Raw genomic sequence first — 19182 nt, 5'->3', positions numbered from 1 at the left:
AAATTACCCGGCATAAGCGTCAAGTCTATTTTTGATCTCATTTAAAGTATCAATGATATAGAGCTGGGAAAATTTCGGAGCTTGTCCAGGCTCGGGAACTATATCACCAATACGATGATAGTTCTCACCGGACATTCGGAAAACAAATGGTCCACGACCATTGTTAATAGAATGATCTATCTTCCCCCCAAGAGATGTGAAAGAGAACATCATATTGTAAGCCCGTATGATTAATGTTTGATTAAATCCCCAAAAATGTTTGATTAAATCCCCAAAAAATGTCTACAAAGTAGTAGTTATTACAAATAATAGTCTATTCTTTGCTATTACAAAGAATCGTCTGTATAGTATTAGTTATTAAGGAGAAAATCCGCTGCAAAGTCAAAATAATAATAATAGACAAATATATGGGCTTAAATAATATTCGGGCCTAATTTGGTTTTTAGCTTCAAGTTAACATGAAATAGTATTAAATTGACATACAATCATCGAAATAGTCAGAATACGGGATGCTCCTGAATACAATCGGTCTCCTAACTCATCACTATCCATCTGGCAAATTGTATTTATGCCAATAAAAGCCTATAAGGGGGATCAGTTCGATTATCATTTTACGAATGTAATGATTCTTAAACGTTACCGATTGACATAAATACAATCTTAAAATGTCAGAACCAACCAAAGAAATGGAGATCTGGTTTAGATTGGAACTTTTAAAAGTTTTAATCCTAACAAAAGCAAAAAACAAAGGTACTTAGACCAAATCTTAAACAAAACCAAAGACAAAGGTACTTAGACCAAATTAAAAAATGATGCAAAAACACAGCCATAACAATAGAAAGAACAATTTTTAAAAAAAGGGACAGATCACTCGCCCTTAAATTTCTTTTGAGAGAGTTTCTTGTTAACAGAGTGTTGATCCTTAAGGCAACTGTCTTCATCTTGTTCGCTTTTTCTTTTAGACAAAGGAGTTCCTGAAAAACCACTAGAACCAGAGGAAATATCATCTGCGGACTCCAACATTAGGACCTGCAAGAGACAAAATTTAATCAAATCAATATTATGCTAATGTAACAATCCAATTATTCGCAATTATAAGCAGTGTAATACCGGTTTAGGAGGCAAATCAGCAAATTCCTCAACCATTTCACGGTCATCAGTAGCCAATCGAACAACATACTGAGAGCTCTTTCCTTTGATGTTATCAGCATCAACTGAAATCTCAAAAAGGACTCTCTTACCAAAGAGATCGCTAACTGCTTTTGGTAAGAAGTCTTCATCTTCTTTCTACAATTACATAGAGATAACACAACGTTTCAATTTATGGTGTTAATTGATGTAAATAGGAATTACTAAAAGTACCTCGTCATAGAGTTCAGCGGTAGAATGACGCACAATTTGTTGAGCATTAGCATCAAACAAAAGAAAATTAGTCTCACCGCTGTCGTCCTTAACATGAGCAATTAATTTGAACCTGAAAACAAAAATAAATAAACGTCACAGACTATTTCCATGAGTATCTACCTAACTAAAATGTGTGTATATCTAACCCGCACAATACCTGGAAATGACATCACTGTGTTCTTTATCACATGTATTGCAGAAGAACAAGGGCCGTTCATTGTCATCAACTTTGGTTGTAGGCATCACTTTTTTGTTGTGGTATTTGCAACTTAAATATTGCCAGCCACGTTTAGTATCAATTGTTTCCCCTGTTCAAGACTACGCTAGGCGCTAGTCGGGCGGTCGGTGTGGGCCTAGCGAGTTATCGAAAAATCGGAGAGTACGCGGGGAGTACGCGGGGCCTAGTTTTATGTACTTTTTTACAATTGTCGGGTATATAGTGTTATATTTTCTAGTTTGTGAGAAATGTACAGGTATGTTATAGTAGTCTAGTGGTAAAAGTTCTAGACATCATCCTCATCACCCAGGTTCGAATAGCGCTTGCCTCATTTTGTTGTTGTTTTTTTTTTTTTTTTTAATGAGTGGCATAAATGTAAATAACTCATCTTCTTCCCCCAAATTTTTTTAGGGTTTTCGACATCTCAAGCAATTTTCATGGCCGCCCACGTTCATTTTCCCCTACATCATCAAAGTTTTATGTGATTTCATATTGTTTATGTCCCAATTACATAAATCTACCACTAAACACACGATTTTGATCATTCAAAAAGAAAAAAAAAAAAAAAATTGCAGGCTCCGATTTTCTTGCCGACTATGGCGGAATCGCCACGGCCCACCACCGCCAAGCGCCTCGGTGGCGCGTAATCGTCCGATTTGGCCGCGTTTTCGAACAGGGATTGTTTCTATAGTCCCCAGAGTGACAAAAGTGCCAACCTATTCGTCAATGACAATATGTTAAAAGCATTGATAACTTATTTCTCATACTCATGTGTAAAAAATTAAAAAGTGAAGGGTGTAGTCTATATACCAGAGTACTATCAATGATCTCTCTTATGGCCAGCCTCTCATTAAGAACAAAAAACCTGGCACGAATAGATGTAGCAGTACCAACAGACCATTGGCTACTATCGTTGTTTGTAAGAGCAAGTGAATCATCAGGAAGACTGCCAAATCAAATAATCACACATAATTTAAAAACGTTTCAGTTAAAAATGACGATGTAGTGAACTTCTCCATAGGTTTCCATCCGGTGAACATCGGATACATACCTTGCTTTGAACTCCTCAATAAAATCGAGTGTTGGGTTGAGCAGGATATGGGTTGAATTATACCCGCTAGATATGGAGTAAGCACCTACAAAGTATCTTGATCTTATTAATATGTTATGCGAGTAATAGTTTTCCACAAATTGAAACAATATTATATACTTTTCCACTCTTTAACAGAACAGAATCTGATATCACAAATAATCATGGTGGACATGTTACTCCTACTGTAATCGTATACTTGTTTAGCATAACAACCCCACAGAGTACACATCATCTTCACATTACTGTATAATATAAACTTAAGTTAAATATAGATTATAGATGTTTAGCTAGACAAATTATTACTACGATTAAGAACTTAGTCTTACTTTGGGTCACGCAACTCAATCAAGAGCCTCATGTTATCCTTTCCTTTTATTATTTTGTTTTCCAGAGATCCGAAGTTAACTATTTGGCCAACCACATCTACATAACAAAAACAAGCGTCAAATCAGGAACAAGTATAACAAAAGTGACAGACTCTTTAACTGTGTAAGAAACTGACTCACCAACCAAACAGCTATGATCAAGATTTCCACCAAGAATATCGGAGAAGTCCGCGAAATATTTTTTGGGAACTGCACTTGGAAAATCATCAGCTTTTCCAACAAATGTTGTTTGAAAGAAGCCAATTTTGTACGGATGTGGCGTTGTACGGTATTCATCAATAGCATCGTGCACTTTGAACAACTGGACGACAATCGCATCTCCCTCGCATAGCTTGTCATCGAATTTTTTGATGAGTTGTTCACCAACTGAAGCATGAATTCTTGTCCCCTGATTGGTCATATAAAAGTAATGCGTCAGTACTCTATAAATGATAAGAGTTTTATAAACGCAGAATAAGTATATATCTCGAAATGAATAATAAACCATGCCAACAAAAAAATGCATTTGTGTGATTTATACTTACTTCTTTATCAACAAAAACCATTTCAATGGTGTTTCCTGATTCTTTGTTATAGTTTCTCCACAACCGAACAATCCTAACTTCAATACGCGACGTATCTTTACGGGGTTTTAATTCTCTAACATTAGAAACAATGTTTTTGGAGGCTCGCACCATTGCCATTGTTCTTGTAAGAGCAGAATGTTTGTATTTTAAAACCTTGGGTGTCTCCTATATATATAAAGTCGATTTATTTATCATATTAATGACTCCTAATAAATAATGAAATCGTTTAAAGAAAGATATAAATGTGTATTGTCAAAAAGTGATTTGCATATGTTATGATTTTAACTTGCGCAAGTAATGTAATAAATATGATATCAACCGGCGCAAGTTTACCGTGTGAATAACAAGGAAAGTTATTAATATTTGTATTAGTTAACAATTTTGCGCAAGTCTAAACTAAATATCTAATTATTATCCCCCTAGTTATATATATGGGCTTAACTAAATCGATAATAATTTTGGGCTTTTCTAAATAGGCTAAAGATATATTTTCTCTCCAAAGATAATTAAAGCTAATTAAGAAGATATGAGTCAAATATTACCTCATTCTCAGCTTCATCTCAGCTAGTGAAAATGTGGGAACCGAAGCTACATACAGAATCTTCAAGCGCCTGACTATTTATAACCAGTGCAAAGAATATAAAAAGACCTGCAATTAGGTTTGCAACAGACTGACTAAATAAGTAATGTGAAGCTCTTAATCTTGCTAATGAAACCGAAAACCAAACTTGAAAATCTCAGCAATTTCCCACAGCCTGAATCACAAACCAATCTATCACTGTCTAAATGCTTGTTGAGTTAGTAAGGAGAAGAGAATCTTACATTTCTACTTCAAAGGTTCACATCAGGAGACAGTCCGCGAAAATACTTCTCTTCACGTGGCAATTAGTTCGATGCTCAAGCTGAATGTTAAACCAGTTTAAGAGAATCAATAACTCAACAGCAGGAAACAGATAGGTAGAAAAACTTCAAAAGACCTTAATAATACCTGGTCAACGAAGTTGTTTAACGATTATGTATGTAGCTTCTTCAACCTTTCGATCTCTGCAGATTAATCACTCAATTAGATACAAAGTATCAAAATGTTAATAAGCAGATCGTAGTTTCTATCTTACAAATTAAATCGGATGGTGAGTAAATCTTAATTCAATCTCAGCTGACGATAATCGCTATCGAATCCAATCAGAGAAACCAAAAACTCTGTATATTCCGAGAGTATCGACAAACTTCACCTCGTCGATCTGATCGATGGTGGAGAGAAAGAAACTCATCTGCTCGTCGCTTCTTGCCGCCATTGATCTGATTGAGTCTTCAGAGTGTCGAGAAGTAAACCCATCTGCTCGGACCGTCTTCATCGGTTTCAAACTCATCTAATACGCGATTGAATAAAAAAAAAAGAAGAAGAAAATTCGGAAAAATACGACGGCATTTTCCACTTCTCGTACGCGAGTGAATAAAAAAAAAATCTAAAAAATCAACCAGTAGAATTATAAGAATTTTTCTGAGAAGCTCTCTGTGATTGCCACGTCAGCAGAAATCACTAAAGGGACTTCTCTTTTAATGTATAGGGGATTGTGTTAACGTTAATTAAGCGGAAATTAAAGAGTTGACTGGTTCTTATTGATGTGGGGCATCCATACCCCGCAGCATCACGAAAGGCAACGTAGCTTTGAGAACATATTAAAATAACAAAAAAATTTCAATTTAAGATTTTACTAATGTATGAAAACCAGAAAATCACTGGAAGCAAATCACATTGTTTACTACAGTTTTTTTTTTTTTTTTTTTGTAGTAACTAGTTATTCATTTCTTACATGAACAAGTTATTCATTTTAAGTGTTCATGTATGAAGTAAAGTTTAGAATCCAAAATAGTCTTCAGCGAAATGGTCAAATATATTCTCCTCAATTATGTTTATTGTCATGGTCTAACGTTAGTTTGTGATTATATGATATTATATTATATATACCACATCATCTGCAAATTTATTATATAATTGCTTCTCCCTATTATGAAAGTTATTAAACATCACTATAGATGTATGAATTATATTTGTGTGTGTTTTGGCGTCACGCGTACTATACTACCATCCATTATATGGGTACTAAGTGTAAGACATTGAATTATAGAATTTAAACATATGAAATGACCTTAATGAGATCAATTTAGTCAAAATTAGCCATGAATATACTTATATTTTACTCGGTTACAAAAGTTACTCAAGTCACCTGACCCAATTTCTAGAATTGTGTATTCACTATGAGATATGGAGTAATTTGTATTAAATTAAAAAAACTTTATTATAAAGTTATGAATTTGATTGTTGTAAGGAAATTTTTTTTTGAACTTGTGATTTTAAATTGTATTTTAAAATATAGTGTTACTAAATTTTTTGAAATAATAAATTTTATGAGATTTATATGACTGAAGTTTTTGAAGTAATGGAGTTAGTTGTAAATTTGAAGATATAAATCTTATGGTTTATTTGTGAATGAGTAATGTTTTAATTAAAATTATTTTATTAATTCACACAAACTTCTTATGAATACCTATTAGTTTATGTTTATTAATTCAAAAAGCATGATAAAATATTATTTATATTTTAAAATTTTTAAATCAAACATCAAATTATTTATATATGACAAAAAAATTTCATTAAAACATATATATATGTTTATTATTGTGTTGAAATTTAAGAACACTTACATATTAGAAATATTTTAGAAAATATCTTAATACAAATTTTTTACTTGATTAATATTTAATTATAAATTATATAATCTTAATTTTAAATTTTTATAATAGAAAATATTATTTTAAGATAACAATATAATATATAAGAATTATATTTTTTAGACTTATATTAATAATATAAATTCGTTTTTAATTATATATAAAAATTAATTAAAGATATTATTGACTTTAACGTGATAGCTCGAATGTAAAAAATTACTTCGCAAATAATCTTACTGATATTTTTAATACTAAATTGAATGCATCCCTAACTAATATACAACCACCCTAATTTTAGTTATTCTATTCATTCCTATCAAATCATTTAAAATGTGAGTTAGAAAGGCTATTTCATTTTTTAAAATATTATATTTTCTTGTTGAAAGAATAGTGATTGTATACGAAAACACATGGCAAACATACCAGAGGAGCTAATATATAATATGTAAAAAAATATTTTTAATTATAATATGTAGTTTACCAAAAAAAAACTATGTATACCACTAAGATCTAGAATTGGTGGTTCCTTGTTATTTCCAAATATTTTTTAATTATTTTATTTTTATAGTGTCATTTTCATTTTCGGTCAAAATCATGTCGTCTTCCACTCGATGGATCTTGGCAGTTTCTTTTTTTATGAATTGGCAGTTTCTTTTTTTATGAATAACTTATTTTATTTATGTTTGCTACAACTTTCACTTTTGTGTTAATCTTTCATTTGTTAAAAAAAGAATTTCGTTTCATTAATCTGTTAAAATCATGTCGTCTTCCACTCGATGGATCTTGGCAGTTTCTTTTTTTATAAATTGGCAGTTTCTTTTTTTATGAATAACTTATTTTATTTATGTTTACTACAACTTTCACTTTTGTGTTAATACATCTTTCATTTGTTAAAAAAAAAGAATTTCGTTTCATTAATCTGTTAAAAAACATTTAATTTGCAAAACAGAACAAAAAGGCATCTCAAAATGTTTAAATCGCAGGAATTAATTCATTCAAAACAGGTTTCGTTTTTTTTTTTTGGTTAAAATGTTGGTTTCATCTCATTTTGCTTAGTATACATTTTCGTTTCTTAATTATTTGTAATCTAATCTTCTCGTTATTTCTTAATTATTGGTTGTTGAACTATATCCCCTCTGTTGAAAAATCAGTTATAATTTATAAAATGTAGAATTGTTTCTATTAGTTAGTATTAAGACCATACGACGAATAGACGAGTTAGCTAAGATTGTAATAATAAAAGATTATAAATATGTACGAACCCTTGTTAGAATGTCGAATATATTGTTGTTGATTATTTCCCAATTAATTGGAAACAAGTACTGTAATTGTCTTCGCGTCCAAATTTCACCCAAAACAATCTTGCCTAACTTGTCATCATATGATAAAAACTAAAGAATTAGTACTTTAAATAATTTAATTGTTTATATCAATTGTACCGGTTCATTCGTGTGTTATATTTCACCTTCTCCACCTATTGCTACATAACACATAACCAAAATTTAATAACTAGAAAAAATGATAAAATTTCTTATAATTACAATTATCGATATATGTGATCACGTAAGTCAACATATTAAATATTTTTTTTAATTTTTTTATAACCGTTGAGATTCCGAAGATTTTATAGTCTTAAAAGACTAATCCCACGAGGCCTTAAAATGTTACCCAAGTCCGACAAATTATTTCATGGCAATTAACTGTATCACGTCTCTTTAAAATGTTAATGGTCGTATCGTATCTTTAAAAAATTTCACGAAATAATTACGTGAATATTTAAAACCACTAAACAGTTTCCATGAAATCTACCATGTACATTACCCCACTAGTTATTCGTGCATACATGATTAAAAGATGTTTTAGCAAACAAATTACACGTGTATAGTTTTTATTTAGATCGGATTAAACACGATCAATCCGTCAGAAGCACGTTGGAAAGTTATGCATGCATATATGGTTTGATATATTTACTTACTTTCATGGAATATTTTCAATATGTTTGGTAATTTTATTTTTTCTCTACGTACGTATTTAAGCTTAACAGAATGCACGCAAAATATTTAGTAAAAAAAAATATACACAAAATATTTGAATCTCGAGATATAATTAGATACAAAGATGCTGAAATTCATACTTAATTAGTTTAGATCTCTTCGAATTCACAAAATTGTGTAGATGTTTTTGCAAAACGCAACAAGGTCTGAGCATTCAGTAATATTATAAATACTAACTGTAGAAGATATTTTGATATATGCTATCCCAATATTCCAAATAACATCATTATAATTATATGCATACTAGCTGGTTCACCCGCGCTTTTGTGCGGACATGATATTTACGAAAAACTAAAGTATAATTAGTTTGGTAATATTTTTATTAGTTTTAGCTTTTATTTTTTTGTGTATTTTATTTGTTATTTTAATTATAATTATAATTTATGGACTGTTTAGTTGCTTTGTTTGAATTTACAAAGCATTCACCTTCGTCACAATATTTTTCTGAAATTGTATAGTAGTTTAAATTTGGTAAAATTAATTTATTTTTGCTAATGTTGATAATTATTATTGTAGTATCAGATTTTGATTACTTTGGTTAATTATTTGAGTTTTAATAAATTTGTGTAAACCCACTAATCATTTAACAGTTCATAAACTAATAAAATCTAATAATTGAGAAAAAAATATAATCCTCAAATATTTACAAAACCTCATACTATTCACTTTGATCAATCCTCAAATATTTACAAAACTCCAATGCTATTTACTTTGATCTTGCATGATCAAATAGAGAAAATACAACGGATCAAGAAGTGTTATTAACATTCTCGATCATGCATATTCCCGGAACTCTAAATATAATGACAGATAGTCTTGCAGATGATGCTCGAGTACAGACGTCCTAATTTGTTTTCATAGATTTAGAGTGTCATGTTTTGTTAGCAGAATCTTAATCAAATTTGTTTATGCTGATACTAAAAAAAGATTCTAACAATTGATATATGCCATCCCAATATTCCAAATAACATCGTTCCTCCTTTTTCTTCGCGAATAACATGTGGAGTGGAGGTAGCCTAGGCGTTCATCGAGCAAGCTACCTTCGCCTACCTCCCATCTAGAAGCGGCAAGTAAGAGCTGGTAAGCATGGTAACTGTATCGGCTAAGGGGCCGGCGCTCCGCGTTCTATCTAGGTTTCGCTCTGACCTTCCTCACTGATGATATTACTGAAGAACGTCTTTATCAGAATATTTTTGCTTCTCATTTCGGGCAATTAGCAATAATTTTTGTGTGGACTTCCGAAAATTTGTTTCATGTTATAATTATATGCATATGGGTGATATTTTCCATGGTAATATAATATTTTATTAAGGACTGATATTAGTGAGTTCTAGTGTGGGACGAATATGCTATCGTGGACTGGCAAAGTCCAAATCAAGAAGAATAAAATAAGCAAAAATTGAGCATTGATGTATGTTTCTTATGAATCTTGATTCTGTTTGTTTGACAATAAAATTTATAAAAAAACAAAATTTTATTTTAAAAACATCAATATTGCTTCATCATCTTGTGAGCCCCACACAACGGACCCAATGTCTTTGCTGACATGGACAAAGCAGAACCATCCACCTGTTAGTCGTCAAATACGAAGAAATCTTGACGGTTTGTTAATTGGCGGAAGCCAAGGGCCACCGATGATCAGTCTGCGCTAAGTAAATGACATATATATCCTTAGTTCATTGTTTCAGTTTAATTACTTTTATTTAAATGTTTTTAAACTTCAGGTTGAAGAAAAGAGAGAAGAGAATCTAAAAATATCGACCGTTGAAAGTACGAAGACAGATTATTTGAATAAATAAAGTATTTTAACTCCATAACCAGGTGTCCAATAGATACAACGGCAATGATGAACACCGAGATTTATAATCTATTTGCGATAGTGATTAATCCTACTTTTCATGATTAGCTTTTAAGCACTTACTAGTGGAATACTAATTGTGATATCGACCTCAGATATTTTTTCTAAAAGAATAGATATTCTAATTCTCCTAAGTAAATATTTTCCTCATAAAGTTGAATATAATTAAAACGAAGTACTAAACAAATACTGTCGCTAATACTGTAATACGTATCTTTGGGCCAACACATCCACGATATGGTTCATATAAGTTTACGATGAATCAAGACCTTTGTTTCTGTTGGCTAGATGTAGAGGTAACTGCAAAATACAACTTTGGAGCATTATATATAATAAGAATAGTTTTCCAACTCTATTGATCTGCAAAGGAAACTATATAATCGATATAATAATTGAGAAGGGTTGTTGAACTTAGAATATATAAGGTGTTACGGGTAGGAGTGGCCATTTCGGTTTAATCACGAGTTCGGTTTGGGTTTGGGTTTGGGTTAGGGTTATTTGGTCTAACAAAACTTGAACCAAAATTAACCCAAATTAGTATAGTTTGGTTTATGTTCAGTTTGGTTCGGTTTTATTTCGGTTCGGTTTGTGTTTGGTTTGGTTTTACTTCAGTTTGGCTTGTGTTTGGTGAATTTAATTTGGTTTTGTTTGTATTTTTCAGTTAAATTGAATTGATTTTTTAGTTATGTTATAGTTCCATTACAAAAATATGATTTATAAAAACATAAACAAACCATCATTTAATACTAAATCATTATTTCCTTCATATTTAAACGTAAAATCAAACATCACAATAAATATGTAAAAAATGTAATTCAATAATTTTAAATTATTATCTTCAAACATAATATAAATATGATAAAATAATTTTTTTGATGTTAATGTATGAGATTCATATTCATATTCTTTTATTTTATTTTTAGTTGTGTTTATTCTATTTATTTAAAAGTGAAATGTATAAAATTATGTTAAGTTGTTTAGGCTAAAAGGTTAACTATATTAAATTTTAATATTATTGGTATATATATAATTAATCTAATTAAAGAAAAAATACTTCGATTTTTTGGTTTGGTTCGGTTTAAAATCAAACCAAACCGAACCATTTAGGTTGATAAAATCTTGAACCTGGTTAAACATATACTTTGGTTTGGTTTGGATCGGTTTGGATTCCGTTGGATCGGTTTGGATCTGGTTGGGTCGTTTTTTTGGCACATCCCTAGTTACGGGTTGCTCAAAAAAGGTGTTATGGAAAATCTCCACATGCATAATATGCAAAATTAATATAAAATATGAAATTATGGTTGAAGAATTTGTGATAACCTTTTCTTTTCGACTAAACAATTCATTATTTTTATTACTTTTGAATATTAAACTTGTTTGTAAAATATAAGCTCATATACTATCTCTTTATGTTATCATGTTTTAAGAAATTGATTCCATTGTTAATTTATAAATATTGAGCTTTCCAATTCTCATAATTGATTTATCAGTCATCAAGTTATCTGTAATCAATTATATACTAGGTGTTTTGCCCGCACATGCGAGTATAATCTTTTTACGGATACGATAAAATAAGTTTATGTTTTATTTATTCAAAAATATTTATTGTTTATGTTGTCAAAAATTTTAAATCAAACATCAAACTATTTATATATGAAAAATTTTTCACCAATATATATATATATATATATATATATATTATGTTATTAAAATTTTAAAAAGACTCACGTATAGAAATATTTTAGAAAATCTCTATAGAAATATTTTTTTTGTCTAATTAATTATTTTATAAATCATTTTTTTAACTTTATAGTAGAAATATTATTTCCGGATAACAACACAATATATATAAGAATTATCTTGTTTTAAAGAATGTTTTTATTTTTGACAATTTTATTATATTAGTTCCTAATGAATTATCTAATATAACATATAAATTTGATATTGTTGATGCAAAATTTGTTTTTAATTAATTATATAATAAGTTATATATAAAAATTCATTAATGGTATCATTGACTTTAGTTGCTTTAACTTTTAACGTGAGAGCTCAAATCCAAAAAAATCACTTTGCAAATAATAGCATAGATAGTTTTTAAAATTAATTTCAATACTGGCTATTGTTTAGAAATATAACCAATTTACACAAAATTTCAAAAATGTTAATTTTCAATCAAGAGAAGATATGGAATGTGGAGCAGTCAGTACTACATGTGATTGTGCATGATAAATGTTAATTTTCAATCAAGAGAAGATATGAAATGCGGAGCAGTCAGTACTAAATGTGATTGTGCATGATAACAATATTGTGTTTTGTTAATATATTTGTATCAATTTATACTATTAAAGCAAAATCTTTACTAGGATTATGTCCTTGATTTACCAATTTATTTACAATGGCATGCCACTCATTAATTTTAGCTTCCAATAGTTAATTAAAATCATTTTCTATATTTTCTACTTTTCTAAGTTGGAATTGCCGAGGAGCAGGCAGTAAATGTACTATAAGCTACCTCAGAGAGATATGACATAAACATAGACCAGATTTCTTATTTTTATCTGAAACAAAACATGAGTTAGAGTTTGTACAAGACTTTCAATCACACTTTGGATTTAAGAACATGGTTACGGTGGAACCAATTGGACGAAGTGGTGGACTGACTCTTTTCTATAATAATGAATATCAAGTCAAGATATTATATTCAAGTAACAAAATGATAGATGTGGAATCAGTGGTTCTTGGAAAAAAAAATTTTTAAAAAAATTTTTGTGTACGGAGATCCGGTTCAAAAATTAAGGGAACAAGTGTGGGAAATATTGACAAGATATGGGCTTTCGAGATCGGAACCCTGGTTTATTATTGGTGATCTCAATGAGATTACTAGAAAATCAGGAGAAGGATGGAGGTTCTTTAAGGAGTGCAGACTCGTTTGTTCCTTTCAACAATATGATTAGAAACAGTGGCTTACTAGAATTTCCGTCGCGGGTAAATAAACTGTCATGGCAAGGAAGACGAGGGAAAGGGGCAGTAACAGTTAGATGTCGTCTTCGAGCGCTGGCAAATGAAGATTGGCATACATTGTTTCCATTTTCTTACACAAAATATCTCGGGATGGTAGCATCTGACCACCGACCAGTGGTAGCCTATATGGAAGATAAAGTGGTCAGAAGGAAAGGACAGTTTCGGTTTGATAAGCGTTGGATAGGCCATGAAGGTCTCTGGTCCGAGGATAATGAAGCACATATGGGGAACATTGTAGGAAAAATTAGTAAATGCCGTCATGAAATTGCTAAATGGCGAAAAAACAATCCGCCGTATGGGAAGGAAAAAATAAATGACCTTCAAAAAGCTTTCGAGGAGGTGCAGACTGATAATAATAGAACACATGAAGAAATTATAGAGGTATCCCAGAAACTACAAGACGCCTACAAGGATGAAGATGATCATTGACATCAGAAGAGTCGAAACGTGGTATACGGCAGGAGATCTTAATACAAAATTTTACCATGCTTTGACGAAACAACGAAGAGCTCGGAACATGATTGTAGGGTTACACGATGAAGCTGGCAATTGGATAACAGAAGATAAGGGAGTTGAAAAGTGGCAGTGGATTATTTTGATGAATTATTTACTACTACTTCCCCATCGGAGTTTGATAGCTTTGTGACAGAAATAGCACTGGGCATTACGCCGCAGATGAATCAACGGCTGTTGCGGATTGCGACAGAAGAAGAGGTTCGGCAAGCTTTATTTATGATGCATTCGAAGAAGGCTCCGGGCCCGGATGGGATGGGATGACAATTCTTTTCTTTCAACATTCTTGGCATATAATAAATGGCGATTTGGTGGAAATGGTGAATAATTTCCTGGTCTCGGGAGTATTGATCCAAGGTTAAATATTACTAACATTTGTATGATACCAAAGACGGAGAGACCCACAAGGATGACGGAATTACGGCCAATAAGTTTATGCAATGTAGGGTATAAGATAATATCGAAGGTGTTGTGTCTAGGCCTGAGACTTATTATCCGAGATCCGGATTCGATCCGAAATCCGCTCCGGATCCGCTCCGAAAATAGGATATCCGGGGTGTCCGGGTCCGAATCCGGATAGTAAAATCTTAGATCCGTCCAAACCGAATCCGGATCCGGATATCTTAATTTTTAGGTCTGGATATCCGGATCCGGATCCGTATTTTTAAAACACATTAATTTTTTAAATTTAACTTTGGAAGGTTTTGATGGACTGATGGGCGCCCGAAACGTCCGTGCTTATCTTTCATCTCTTCATGCAGAGGTGGAAACTTTAGTTTGGGCAATGGAGTGCATGCGGAATTTACGTCAAACATTCGTCACATTTGCAACGGATTGTTCTGAATTGGTGAAGATGGTTTCGGAACCAGAAGAATGACCAGCTTTTGCAAGTTATTTGGAAGATATCAAGATCCTCAAGGAAAGTTTTGTAAGCTCAGAGATCATTCATGGATCAAGGACGCAAAATACTAAGGCAGACAACCTCGCACGCAGTGCTAGGAAACATCCGCTTTTTGTTGTTCACATGGATACGGGCACCCGACATGGTTGACAGAGTCTGTTTGAGTCTGTTTAAGCTGACTACAAAAAATATACGAAAAATATCAAACAAGATTTACCTACAATCACCCGGCTCTATAATTTATTTTCATTAATAGTAGTCACATAAAGTAAGAGAATAAGAAAAAATTACATCTATGGACATTTTCTCACTTTCCATTTACAAGATGAGACACTTCTTGAATGATACACACTTTTTGTGTGTGCTTTGTCCCTTATACCTCTATCTACAAATTGTTTCCTTTATCCTAACTAAATGATATTACGTAACTAGAAAATCAGAAAACAAGTAAAAAAGTAATAAACTGGTTATTACCCACGTGCTTTATACTCTCTCGATCTCGAGTTTCGAATTTCAAAATCACTTCCCAATTTTGTAACCCTAATTGCGATGATTGACTATCATCCTCTTTCTGTCGTCGAAGAACAAGAAGAAATCTGAGGCGAAGAACATGAAGAAATCTGGTGTACTCTATGGTGCTACAGCTGCTTGGGTTCTCTCAAAATCAAACTCGAGTCCAAGTCTCCGCCGTGATTCAAACTCGAGTACTACAGCTGCTTGGGTTCTTTTATAGTTCTCTTTAGTGCAAATGAACAAATATATAGACCAAACTTCTAAACACATCCTAAAATCATGAGATATCATTATTTTGTCAACATTTACCTTTACCACATTTTTCAAATCCAAAAATCTCTATCCACAATTTTTCGATGTCCACGCAAATTCTTATAAATGTTAAAATATAATATATTTATATTAAAATGGATCTCAAAACATATAAAATACAAAATTATGATTTATAATAAAAATCAAAAGTTTTTTTTTAGGTGTTATCCAATTTTAAGTTCTACACAATGTACATGTACACAATTTTCGCATCAACATTTACGGTGTCCATGTCCACGAAACACAATTTCAGTAAATTATAATTTAAAATTTTAATAAAATATTTAACTATATCTATATGGATATCAAAATGAAAATAAAAAAATATGCATTTTATACATATGTTATATACGAATTTACATATTAGAAAACAAAAATAAGGTATAAAATATGTTGGGATGAAAACTTTAAACAAATAATAAAATAATAAAATCTCTAACGAAAATACCTTCTAACTAAACACTATCTCGACAAGTTATCCATTAGTAAGGGAAGAGGGCATTTTTGTCCTATATGTGCCTCGGTTTCAAAAAAAGTGTTCCTCGAGCCGATTGTGTCTCTTAGGGTAAAGAAAGATGAAAATGTGTCTGATTGTGTAGTGCATTCAGCAAATAATTGATATACATAAAATTGATACGCATAAAAGTACCAAATTTAACCATTTTTTTGTTTAATTCTTCAAATATCTAAAATATCAAGAAGACTCAATCCCTATGGTATATTCTCATATTTTAGTGTTTATTGGTAAAACCAATTTAAGTAACAAGTTAGGTAAAATTGCATAGTTACAGTTTATGAAAAAACAAAACAAAATTAGAGTGCGAATCAAATTGAAAAAAAATTATGTTAGAAAAAAAAATCATGCACTATGAAAATTTATATATTGAAATTATGTGCATGATTATTCATATATTGTATATCATAGTACCAAAAATTATACGATTTAAAAATAAAATATATAAAGTATGTACAAATTTCAATTTTTATTTACATCTTTGATAAAAATAATAATTAACCCCATGCTTTTAAAGTCCAAGTCAGAATTTAGTGTATTAGTTATTTTTCAAACGTATATGAATGCAAAAAAAAATTCGCTTAAAATGACCCGACAAAAACTTTGCAATGAAAATTTGTGAAACATGGCAAAAATCAGTTCGGTTCTTTCAACTCAATCAATCATGCATCTTACCTTCATCTCGTAGCTAACTTCTAGGTGACGAGTTCTCAACATATACCAGTAATATACAACGAAGAGTCTTTCAAGTTGATCTTTTTGTCGAAAGCTAAATAAGATTTTTTTGCTTGTCTGTGCTCCTAACATGTTATGTGCAAGATTTCTGGAGCGCGTATTAACCAACAACCATGGATAGAACATTATTCTCCGATCGATGACGCAAAGCCAAATATGTGTGTGTCATCACTTTGTTTTTTCACAGAATCATAAATGCTCTCTTTAAATTACTTTTATATGTAAAATATAATAATAGAGAGATTTTACCATGATTTAGCGGGACATCCGATGATTTGTTAATTTTACAAAGATGAGATCACCTCGTAATCCACCGTGATTTTGAAAGAAAATTGATGACATACATATTAACAATGATGTTATGAGCTTGAAGGTAATTGTGACATCGACATTTATATTTAATTTTGATATATATTTTTGCTAAGTTTTTTAGAATATGATAATAAATCATAAATCATTATCATTAATATAATAATAAATAATAAATAATATAATAGTAAAAATAGAAATATAATAATTTTTTATAATTTTTGAAATATTAGTTAATTATATCATTTAACACACTTTTCTCTTAATTTTATAGAATTTTATTTAATATATTAACCAAAAGTTATTTTTTAATATCTACGAACTTTAGAGATATTTTTATTTTTACGTTGTGATAGTTATATACTTAACACAATTTTCTCTTAATTTATAGAATTTTATTTAATATATTAACCAAAAGAAAAGATTAAAAATATTTCTAAGATTATAATTTTAAATATATACATATATATTATTAAATTTAAATTGAAATAAAATTATTTATTTTATCTTAATTTTACACATAATTAAATAAAAATTTAAAATTAATTATTATAAGCAAATAATAAAAATCTAAAAATTAACAAAATTTTTTAAAAAAAATTTCTGCACATGGTGCATGAAAACACCTAATATCTACTGAAATTGTGAGTCTTTTTCTTTACTAACAATAAAAGTTATGCTCAAAGTTTAAGTATTAACTAGGTTAAGATCCGCGCCTTGCGCGAAATAAACATTATATATATAAATGATTTTATGTATTATATGTTTTTACATATTATGAAATAATAAAATATATATTGAATAATTAAAAAGACAGTAACTAATATATATATAATTGAATTGGTGCAAACATATAAATAAATTTTATTAATCCAAACAATAACTTTTTTATTTGATAGGATATATAATTAAATTTATATTATATTAACATATATAGTATATTTTTAATATTAATCTCTATTAAATTATGCTTTCTACTCATATGATTATTTTGATCATTTGTATCTTTTAAATAAAAAATTTTAAATTACTGATAACTAAATTTTTATTGTGGGATTAATAGTTTTAATAATTTATAATTTTCTTAAAAATTAATATGTCAATGTTTGTTAAAAGCTTTTATCAAAAAAAAAAAAATTGTTCAAAGTAAATTTTGAAATTAAAATATTTATGTATTTTATATATTATACAGTTTAATTTAAAATTATATATATATATATATATATATATATATATATGTATATATCTTTTAGTATATCTTTTAATCTTAATAATTATTAAATGAGACTTTATACTTATAATTTTTTGTAATCATTGACATCTTGTCATAACAAAACTTTTAAACAGTGGATCACAAAATTTGAATGTGAGACATTTAAAAATTTTAGTAATTTATAGTTTTAAAAAAAAAATTCAAAATATAGCATATACAGAAACATCTAAATTTTTGTTATATGATTATTGTGGTTGTTTAATTTATTTTAATAGTTTAAAATTAAACAAATACGATGAAAAATACAATAATTTTTATCAAATCTATATTAGTTAAAATCATTGATTGTCATATATAATTTAGCCATATTAGGAAATTTCGTAACTTTTATTTTAGGAAATAATAAAGAACATTAATCATTAATTTCTTGTTAGTTTAATAAAAAGCTTATTATATATTTGGATGGACCAACCTAATTCTAAAGGATTCTAAGAATCATTCTAGTGATAGCACGTGGTTACAAAAAAATGTTGTAATGATTCTTAATTAATATAAGGGATGTTAAATTTGAAAATCTCGCTTTGTATTGGTTCTAGATGTGAATAAACTTCCCATCAGAACTGAAATATAATTTCTCTTTTAGTTTATTGACTTAACATACATAATTGTTAAGAGTCCACTGCTGTATAAAATAACAATCGACTGGCATCCCCTATATATTATTTGAGAAGCATTACAACTTCTTTTTGTAGCCACATGTCATCAATAGGATGATTTTTAGAATCATTAGAGAAATATGTTGGTCCATCTAATTATATAATAAGCTTTTTATTAAACTAA

The 19182-nt window shown here is 29.8% G+C and overlaps 1 protein-coding gene across 1 annotated transcript; it reads right to left on the bottom strand.

Annotated features, from left to right (window-relative positions):
- Positions 1-1197: 1197 nt before the first annotated feature.
- Positions 1198-3783, bottom strand: LOC106344964 (the record flags this gene model as incomplete). The annotated part of the gene is made up of 9 exons (XM_013784249.1): positions 3625-3783; positions 3221-3488; positions 3041-3137; positions 2832-2956; positions 2673-2757; positions 2432-2567; positions 2213-2337; positions 1363-1474; positions 1198-1287 (listed from the first exon to the last, which is right to left on the bottom strand). Coding segments are annotated over exons 1-9 (1197 nt in total), but the record flags the coding sequence as incomplete, so codon positions are not given.
- Between the last annotated feature and the right edge of the window lie 15399 nt (positions 3784-19182).

This window comes from Brassica oleracea, chromosome C5 (assembly GCF_000695525.1).
Source record: "Brassica oleracea var. oleracea cultivar TO1000 chromosome C5, BOL, whole genome shotgun sequence".
Taxonomy (NCBI): domain Eukaryota; kingdom Viridiplantae; phylum Streptophyta; class Magnoliopsida; order Brassicales; family Brassicaceae; genus Brassica; species Brassica oleracea.
Note: the sequence above shows the minus strand (reverse complement) of the source record. Positions and strands in the feature narration are given on the sequence as shown.